This window comes from Acanthopagrus latus, chromosome 15, assembly GCF_904848185.1.
Source record: "Acanthopagrus latus isolate v.2019 chromosome 15, fAcaLat1.1, whole genome shotgun sequence".
Lineage (NCBI taxonomy): Eukaryota > Metazoa > Chordata > Actinopteri > Spariformes > Sparidae > Acanthopagrus > Acanthopagrus latus.
Window position 1 is genome coordinate 28,496,795 of NC_051053.1, and position 9,699 is coordinate 28,506,493.

Below are 9,699 nucleotides of genomic sequence, written 5' to 3' on the forward strand. Positions count from 1 at the left end.
CCTGCCTCAGCGCCGCACCTGCTCTTGTTTTCCCAGGATGCAGCGGGAGCGGGCGGAGCTGGAGCAGAACTTTGCCAGAGAGATCGGTAACCTGGTCCACAAACTGAGCGCTGAGAAGGACCAGCTGGAGGCCGAGCTCAAGCTGAAGATGGACCAGGAAGTGATGGTGGTCAGGTGGGTGATGACATCACAGCGTGTCTCTGTTCAGGGAGGTGACATTTACAGTTACAGGTGTAGCTTTTCAACTTTGCACTTGTTAGAACTGAAGAAAACAGATTGTCTTTAAATTCAGGTTTGTAACTTCACCTGAGCAAAAGATGATGGATGTGTAATAATGTTAAAGTCTTGAATAGTGAAAATATACTGATACAGCTTTAAGATGAATTTCGTTACACACGAGAAACATCAGAGCATCACAGGTGTGTGTGTCAGGTGTGTGTCAGTATTTACATGTGAACACTGTGTCAGGGAGGAATCAGAGCAGCAGTTCTCTCAGATGAAGCTGCAGCATGCTGAGGCTCAGCGCCGCCTCCTCCACCAGCTTCAGTTGGAGCGTCAGAGGCTGCAGGAGCAGAGAGGATTCTGGGAGAGCCGGCTCACCCAATCACAGCAGGAGAAGCAGCGGTGTGAGGAGAGAGCTGGGGAGGAGCAGGCCCGGATCAGCTCAGAGAGGAAGAGGGTGGAGGAGCAGAAGGAGGAGGAGGTCTGTCAGCTGAAGGAGCAGGTCTCCAGTTTACAGGAGCTCATACTGAACTCCCATCTGCACATCAGCCAATCAGAGGCCAGTATAGAGGAGCTCAGAGAGCGCTGTGGTCTGTTTGAGGACGACCTGAAAGCTTCTCGTGGACGATGTTCTGAGCTGGAGGCCCGGCTGCAGGAGGCGTGCACTCAGCTGCAGGAGAGCATCTCCTTCCTGGAGTCTCACGAGGTTTTAAACAGACGCCTCTCTGCGGAGAAGAGCTCTGTGGAGGAGGAGCTACAGCAGGTGAAGACCAGGGAGGAGCAGCTCCTGGTCCAGGTAAACCAACTGAAGGAGGAGCTGGAGAACCTCCAGACTGCCTCTGACTGCATCCTGCAGGACCGGGAGGTCGTGGCCGACAACTGCAGCCGCCTCTCCAACGCCTTCGTCCAGCAGCAGGCGCAGCTGAAGGCCAGAGAGCAGATGGTCTGCGCCCTGAGAGCAGAGCTGGAGGTGCTACAGGACGCCATGAGGACCAAAACTGAGACTCTCTCTAGACTGACTGCTGAGCTGGACCTGCTGAGGACGGACCGAGAGAGGCTGATCCAGGACCTGAAGGACCAGGCCATGGCTGTGGACACCCTGCAGCTGGAGCTGGACGGAGTGTCTGAGGAGCTAGACCGGAGGAGGAGCTCTGAGGAGGCTCTGCAGGAGGCGCTGAAGCTGGAGCGGACCAGGACCTCACAGCTCCGGGCCGGTCTGGATGAGGAGAAGGAGGAGGTCTGTCGTCTGAGCCAGGAGAACGGGAGCTACATCCGGCTGGCGGACCAGCTCTCCACCCAGATTGTAGAGATGGAGGAGGAGATCTCCACGCTCAGAGCTCACCTGAGAGAGATCAGCTGCCAGCTCAACGACACCGCAGACCTGGTCTTGGACCTCAGGAGGCAGCTCAATGCCAAGACCAGTGAGGTGGACCGGCTCCGGGCAGAAGTAGCGGACAGTGCTTGTGTGCTACGTCAAGCGAAGGTCTCCTCTGATAAACATCAGAGTGAAGTTCAGCAGCTGACCAACCGGCTAGAGGAGAAGGACGTGGAGCTGGACCTGGTCCGACAGCAGGTCCGACAGCTGCAGCAGAAGATGAGAGACTCCCAGAACCAGCTGAGTATGGCTGAGGAGCATTTTGAGCAGGAGAAGAGGAGAATGACGCAGCAGCTGATGGAGCTGGAGAAGCTGGTCCTGGTCCTGGAGGAGGTGATGGACCCAGCCAGTCCACACAGGTTTGTGGAGCATGAGACCGACTCAGAGACCCGAAACCTGGTCCGAATGATGACTAACCTCCATCTGCCGCCGCGCTTTAAACTCTGAATCACTAACTGCATCGATCATGTGACTGAGGCTGTTCTCACCACAGGTAGAACCGCTGATCAGTCACCCACAATGCACGGCTGCAGGCTAGCTGAAGTCTGATTGGCTGTCTGATTTAACCGTTCGCCTCATCTCTAACCCAATGACAACCGCATGACAGACTCCATGTTTGTGTGTCATCTGTCCGTCACCATGTTGTGTCTCTGTGTTTGTTTTCTTTTAAAGCTTCATTTCTGTGTTGATGAATTTTGTTTTCATTATCAAACAAACTCTAAATTTAACATTTCTTCTGTTAGTTACAGATTTAGTCCTCAGTTAGCTTCAGATATAGACATGTGACGTGTTCCAGTGAGGAAAGATTAAATTAACTTTAAATGACTCTATGCTTCCCAAAGAGCTACAAGAAGTAAAGTGTTATCAGACAGTCAAGATCCAGTCGATGATCAGTGATAAACAGGAGTAATTAGACTTCAGGAGCTGATTGATGAGCATCTGTCAGGACGGGAACATGAAGTTCATCTGCATAGAAATTGTCATTTTTACATTTTGAGGTGCTGCTCGACGATCCAACAAGCTCTTTGTTTAAAACTGATCTTTAAATGAAGCACTTTATTAATCATTTATAAAAAAATCAACACATTAACTTCTACAGATTAATTTCAGTCTTACATTCATCATATTTCAATAACATGAGAATTTTTAGTTCAGCTGACTGAAGCTCTGGAGATTTGTGTGAGGTTTGTTTCTGACCTGTGCTGGTTCGGTTCTGCAGGACCCAGCTGGAGGAGGTTCGATCAGAGAACGGAGCTCTTCAGGAGCGACTGAGTGTCCTGCAGCAGGAAGTCCAGAACCTGGAGGACCAAGTCGCCAAGAAGAGGTGAGACAGTACAGTTTGATTTGTCAGCAGCTGATGTTTGACTCTGATTGAACTGTAGTGAGGATGAAGTTGAACAGGCTGAGACACAAAATCCCACAAGAGAAGCAAACGATAGGTTGATATATCGATATATTATATAATATCTGAGAGTTCTAACCTGCTTCTCTCATCAGAAAACAGTATAACTCAACAGCAGTTCTGGACTCAAGATGGCCTAAATAAACCTGCTTGTTGTTCTGTCAGGAGGAAACTGGAGGAGATGGAGAGAGAACACGACCGCAGCAGAGAAGAAGAGGAGAGGCTTCACAAAGAGGTGAGAAACTTGATGCTGAGTCTCTGACACCAAACACACTGTTAAACTTCTTTTTCTCCTCCAGAACTCTAGATATCGTGAGGAGGTTCTGGATCTGAGCAGCAGGAACCTGCAGCTCAGCAACGACAATGCCGAGCTCAGCGTCCGTCTCCGTGGAGACCAGGAGTCAGTCCGGATGCTGCAGGAGCGCCTGACGACGGTCTCCAAGGAGCAGGAGGAGGACGGAGCTTCGGTGAGCAAACAGCACGTCACTTTTTACTCTTTTCTTTTACTTTTGAGCTTCTTCAGCATCTGCACAGGCTCAGGACGTATCAAAGATGGCGTCTGTCCGGTCAGACTGAGATGTTGTGTTTCAGGTGCGGCGGCTGCAGGATGCAGCTCTGCAGCAGGAGAGAGAGAGGATACAGCAGCAGGCGGCTTGGACGCAGGAGAGACAGTTACTGGAGAGAGAGCTCAGCTGCTGCAAGGAGAAGGTACAAACACACCGCCATCTTCTTTTAAACCCATGAGGAGGTCCGTTGATGGCAGATTTATTCATTGATATTTTCCTCAGGTGGGTCGTCTCTCAGAGCTGGAGGCGGAGCTCAGCAGTGTGACTCTGAAGCTGCAGTGGTTGGAGGCAGACAAATCCAAACTGCTGAGAGAAGCTGATGACAGAAACAACAAGGTCACCACTCTCAACCCGCCAAAGTAAAAGCACAGAGTACTGAGCTCAGACAGTTTCCTTACTGTGATGTTTGTCTCCATCAGGTGGAGAAGCTGCAGGAGTCGCTGCTCTCTCTGGAGTCAGAGACCGAGCTGCTTCGCTCTCAGCTCCACGCCGTCAATCAGGAGAAACTCGGCCATGCCCAGGAAGGGAGCGACTTGCAGAGGAAGCTGCAGATCGCTCAGAACAAGGTCAGTCTGGAAAACACTAACTGTGAAGGTGGTGGAGCCCCGTCCACATCTGATCCTGTAAACACAACATCTCCGTCGTTAAAGTGTCACCAGCCGTCACATTCGCTGCATCCTGTCTTCATCTGCAGGTGGAGGAGTTAGAGAACAGCATCAGGAAGCTGATGAGGGAGAAAGAGGAGCTCCATCAGGCTCTGGAGGAGCAGGAGGAGCACACCTCCATCACTCTGCAGGAAGAGACCCACAGACTGAGAGTCCAGAACAAGGAGCTCCAACACAAGGTAACAGATCCAGACCGGTCTGAATGTTACCCAGATAAGAGAGGATTTATGTGAGTGATGACCTGTTGGTGTTTTCAGCTGACGGAGCTGCAGGTTCAGGGTCTGGAGGTCCACAAACTGACACAGGAGCAGCAGAACCTGAAGAACAAATTGACGGAGCTGGAGGAAGCGAGGATGCAGGCTCAGGACCAGGTGAGGACCACAGCTGAGAAACAAATGAGATCCTGAACACTGAGAACAGAGTTTATATCCAGAACACGTGTTGATGTGTGCAGGCGGTGCAGGCTGACACCACCCTCAGTCTGGTGCAGGCGCAGCACGTGAGGCAGCTGCAGGAGGTGCAGGAGCGGGCAGGTGACGGCTGCAGGGAGCAGGTGGAGCTACTGCAGGTCCGACTGATGGAGGAGCAGAGGAGGAGTCAGCAGCTGGAGGAGACGCTCAGGCTTCAGGCCCAGCAGAGCTGCTCCCAGATCACCACCAAGCAGGTAAACACAGAGGACAGAGGTCACTGGATCAGTGTCAGAGAGCTTAGCAACATGCTAATGTTACATTCACTAGCAGACTGAGGCTGAGCTGAACTTAGTGTGTGTATGTGTGTGTGTGTGTGTGTGTGTGTGTGTGTGTGTGTGTGTTGTTCAGGATCAGTACGAGAAGGCGATGTTGGCCCTGCAGGAGAGGACGGAGGAGCTTGAGACCAAACTGAAGGGGGTCCAGCTGGTCCTGCAGGAGAAAGTCCAGCAGCTGAAAGACCAGGTCAGAGACCGCTTCTGATGGGACACTCAGTCTGTCCACATACTTCTGGCCGTAGTGTGATGTGTTGTTGTGTTTGTGTCGCCTGCAGCTGTCGAAGAACACAAAGTCAAGTGTGCTGCTGAAGGATCTGTACGTGGAGAACTCTCAGCTGATGAAAGCACTGCAGGTCACAGAGCAGCGGCAGAAAAAAGCAGAGAAGAAGAACTCACTGTTGGAGGAGAAAGTCAGCGCGCTCAACAAACTGCTGAGACAGATCGTCCACGCGTCGCTCGCCACGTAGCTGCTGAGCGAACAAAAAACCACCTCAGACAACTGTGACACGGACGCTGGTCTGAGGTCGGTTTCACTGCAGCAGCTTCAGGCCAGAGAGCTAGCCTAGCTTAGCACCAAGAGTGGAAGCAGAGGGAAACTGTTAGCCAAAGAGATTCCATATGAGCCTCTGAGGCCTCCATAGTTGTGATCATTTATATTTGACAGGTGTAAAGATGCGTTCATGGATCGTGGAACAAACGTCAGTGCCAGCAGACATCTCTGCATCGTGACGTGATCTCCACCAAACTACATTCAAATTATCATGAATTTTATTTCACTGGTAAGAAGCAAACCAGGTGAGACGTTGAGGAGTGACTCATCACAGGTGAAGGTGTGTCAGGGTCAGTGTGTGATGAGTCATCAGTAGCCTCACCTGTAATGACACCTATTCACCAGGTGAATGTGAGTCTGTTGTTCTCACAGAAGCTGCTTAACAGAAACTGAACTTTAGTTTCTTCACAAAGACGAAGGAAAACCAGTCTGACCCCACACACACACACACACACACACACACACACACACACACACACACACACACACACACAGCACTAGTCTGAAGGGTATTAATTATGATTCTTTATATTTTATATATTTTTATTGTTATTTTTGTATTTCTGTGAAGTCAGAGTTTTGCTGCTGTCCTCATCACATGTTCAGTTCCCTGTTTTCGCTCAGAGTGAGACCTCCATCACTCAGCTCTGATTTCCTGTTTCAGGTACAACAAACCAAATCTCTAACACACACACACACACACACACCTGTCTGTGGACAGTGTCATCATTGTATTCTGACCTCCATGTATGATAATGATGTAAAGCCACATTAAATTATGTTTTTAACACTGGGTTTGGTTGCGAAGTCTCTGAGGAGTCAAACAGCAGCTCAGTGTTGAGTAACTGCAGGATGTAACTAGTTACTTTCACCATTTTGTTCCTTCTGAAGTTTCACCTCTAAATGTTCTTTGATGAAATGACAGAACCTGAAGGCAGCAGGAGGAAGTCAGTAAATTTATTTATTCAAACTGTTCTGAAGCACAATGTTTGGATGGCAGAGCAGCTTTCTACTCAGAGAGGAAGAATATAGTTTTATGCGACTGCTTCAGACAATTTAAGATTTAGATTTTAGGTTAAACAAGCCGTCCTGCTGTAGATGAACACGGAGGAGGAGCACTGAATGTTAGTTTGACTCGTCTTCACCAGGATCGATTCAAAATGTAAATTTGACATCTTAAAGACTTTTACGAATAAAATAAAAGAACAAAGGTTTTGAAGCTGAAACATTAAACAGAAACTAATACTAAATATTTTATTATTACATCAGAATAGAACTTTCAAACCGGTGTTGTGTTCAGGGACGATGGGACATTTGAGCTTTGAAACCAAACATTTAGCAGACTGATCGGTGATCAGATGAATCCGTCGTCAGGACACGACGTGCTCCAGGACGCCCTGACGAATCAGCTGCTCACATTTCCACCGCGGCAGGAAGTGCTGCAGACAGAGAGACGGATGTTCAGATGACGACTTCCTGTTTGACTAACGAAGCTGCTGATTAATCAACATGTCTGATCAGCAGAACTAAAACAAACTACAGACTCAAAGACAGAAACAAGTCCAGATAAACAGATACTAACTAACAATAATCTAAAATATCAAGAACAGCAGCACAACAAATATAATATACTGTGTTTGTATCCATAAAGAAGTATTAAAGTTACTTATTACTGTCTATAAAATAATGAAACAGTGATGTAAAAAGTACTCTGACGGCATACTTGAGTAAAAGTGTTAAAATATTACTTTGGTAAAAGTGAAAGTCACACATTTGAACAGTACTTGAGTAAAAGTCTTAAAGTATCTGATGTTTAAATTAAAGTATCAGTAAAGTAACTGATTATATATTACATGTATCTATAAACTGTAAGTCATCACAATCACTGTTTTTATCTGATGAGAAAATCAATTAATTTATAAATGTCATGCAGCATTTAATCTGTAAAGTAACTAAAGGTATCAGATACATGTTTAACGTACAATATGTTCTTATTAGTATAAAGTACTTCAACATGTTACTCAAGTAAATATACTTAGTTACATTCCATCACTGGCATGTGTTATTAAATCTGACAGCAGAAGAAGAAGCAGCTTTCTGTCTCACCTGACTGTTCTTCTTCAGCAGGATCACCGTCCCATCATCGATCTCGAACTCACCGTGATCCTTCAGACACCTCACCTGATGACATAATGATGATGTCACAGTCACATGATCAAAGTCAGACTTGTAGTTTTACATAAAAAACTAAAATTTGTAAAATAACTACAGCTGTCAGGTAAATGTAATGGAGTACAAGTAGAGATACTCCAAGTGTTCTGAGGAGTGACGCCTCACCTCGATGTAAAGACTCTTTGGAGGCTTCATGTCCTGAGTGATGTCCAGACCTTCACCTCCACCCAGAGAGCGCATGAAGGAGGCCAGAGACTTCTTATACTGACTGAACCACTGCACCTGAACGCACCACACACACACACACACACACACACAAAAACTTCAGTAATCTCTCACATGTTTACGTCTGACTCACCACCAGAGGTTTCTTCAACAGGAAGTGATGTCACACTCACCTCCTCGGCACACATGTGGAAGCGGACGTTGGCAGGCAGCACGCTGCCGTACTCCCAGCGCAGAGCTCTGATCCTCAGCAGCCGGTCGTACCTGATGGGGCAGAAACATAATTAATATCTTTAATAGAGCAAACAACACACAGGTCACATGATGCTCAGGTGAGAGATGAACAGGTGCACAGGTGAGAGGTGGTTACAGGTAGGCTGTGAGGCAGCGCTGGTTCCTCAGCAGGCAGCAGTGACGCAGTTTGATGGAGGGAATCAGCTCAGCTCGACCTTCAGACTTCGCCTCGTTACTGAAGGAAAATTACATTTCAATTATTTATGATTCTGATTATTTGACTTTTTAAAATACAACATTAACAAAATGATTCAAAGGAGAGAACACAGTACGATGAAGACAGTTACTTAAAATATAATTTTAATAACCAATCAGACTAAATTTGTAAGTTTAACAATGTAATGTTCAGATGGCTGAGGAAGAACTGAAGGCTCAGCTCACATTTATACATCTGTAATAATGTAGTGATATCATCTGAAGGTCGTATTCTTATTAAGGAGGTAAAGAAAACTACAGCAGCATTAAAATACAGACGATCGGAGTCATTTTAATTCTCTAACACAAACAAAATAATTGATAATTTCAGGTTTGTGTGTTCAAAATTTTCAAATAATCTACAATTATTTCATCCAAACACCATTAGAAGAAAAGAATGGAGACAAACACACATAAAGGAGGTCAAATCTCAAATACAAACCTAATACTGGTTAATTAATATAAAGTGTAAGATGTTTCTTTTGAAACTCTGGACTCACACATCAGTCTGGTTCTGTTCATAAAGAGCCTCCATCTCCTGCAGCACCTGTCGGAGTCCATCCTCCTGAAAACAAGAAAATGAGACTTTCTGAAACCAAACTGAGTTCACTAGAGCCTGAAGCTTCCGGTTCTGCTGATGTCAGAAGACCCAATACTTCAATTCCGGACTTTAAAGAAACTCTTTCTTTTATAGAAACTCTTTCTATTTTATGTTGACTTCATTATTATCACTGTGTACCGAGGTGAAACATTTATTACTTTACATTAACAGCATTGGGGTGATTCGGCACTAACAGTATATGATTCAGCACCAGGCAGCGACAGATCCACTCTTAACTTGCTTTATTTCGACTTGTTGTGCAGTTTATTGCAATTGAAGTCGTCAGTTTTTGACTGTGGTTTGGTGAATTTGTTTAGTGCCGAAATGCGATCGACTTACTACGTTTTCTATACCGCTGATGTGAACATGAATAATACGTGCGTGTGTCGTTTTATCAGCAAGAAAACATTAAAACATTAGATTGTTAAATGAAGACCGCAGCCTCTGAATGGAAGATGTTCACCGCGGTCACTCACGTTAAAAGCGGGCAGCTGTCCGTCGCTCATCCGCTGCAGCTCTCTGATTAACTCGATGGCTTTCTCGCAGAACATCCCGACACCGTTGAGCACAAACACAGCGAGCAGGAAAATCAAAGTAACGTCTTTATTCGGCCATTAAAACTCGGACTGTCACTCTGCAGCTCGGCTCAGTTTCGCGGCAAAATCGGAGCTGGGGTGTTGTGATCAC

At 46.6% G+C, this 9,699-nt stretch overlaps 2 protein-coding genes across 3 annotated transcripts in view; one reads left to right on the plus strand and one right to left on the minus strand.

Annotated features, from left to right (window-relative positions):
- Positions 1-6,318, plus strand: part of ninl (ninein-like) — a 31,496-nt gene extending 25,178 nt beyond the window's left edge. The window contains exons 19-31 of one of the 2 annotated variants that reach the window (XM_037123647.1): positions 37-174; positions 469-1,956; positions 2,817-2,921; positions 3,165-3,234; positions 3,299-3,466; positions 3,591-3,707; positions 3,788-3,901; positions 3,985-4,131; positions 4,260-4,409; positions 4,488-4,601; positions 4,685-4,894; positions 5,049-5,162; positions 5,251-6,318. In XM_037123647.1, the coding sequence (XP_036979542.1) occupies positions 37-174; positions 469-1,956; positions 2,817-2,921; positions 3,165-3,234; positions 3,299-3,466; positions 3,591-3,707; positions 3,788-3,901; positions 3,985-4,131; positions 4,260-4,409; positions 4,488-4,601; positions 4,685-4,894; positions 5,049-5,162; positions 5,251-5,442 (3,127 nt within the window). In that variant the 3' untranslated portion in view covers positions 5,443-6,318. The remainder of the gene's footprint in view (positions 1-36; positions 175-468; positions 1,957-2,816; positions 2,922-3,164; positions 3,235-3,298; positions 3,467-3,590; positions 3,708-3,787; positions 3,902-3,984; positions 4,132-4,259; positions 4,410-4,487; positions 4,602-4,684; positions 4,895-5,048; positions 5,163-5,250) is intronic. The other variant, XM_037123646.1, reaches the window with a different exon arrangement.
- A 151-nt stretch (positions 6,319-6,469) lies between these two features.
- Positions 6,470-9,633, minus strand: gins1 (GINS complex subunit 1 (Psf1 homolog)). The gene is made up of 7 exons (XM_037123661.1): positions 9,489-9,633; positions 8,912-8,976; positions 8,293-8,391; positions 8,096-8,186; positions 7,863-7,979; positions 7,632-7,706; positions 6,470-6,964 (listed from the first exon to the last, which is right to left on the minus strand). The coding sequence occupies exons 1-7, from the start codon at positions 9,561-9,563 to the stop codon at positions 6,896-6,898; spliced, it is 591 nt and encodes a 196-aa protein (XP_036979556.1). The 5' UTR covers positions 9,564-9,633; the 3' UTR covers positions 6,470-6,895.
- Positions 9,634-9,699: the final 66 nt, after the last annotated feature.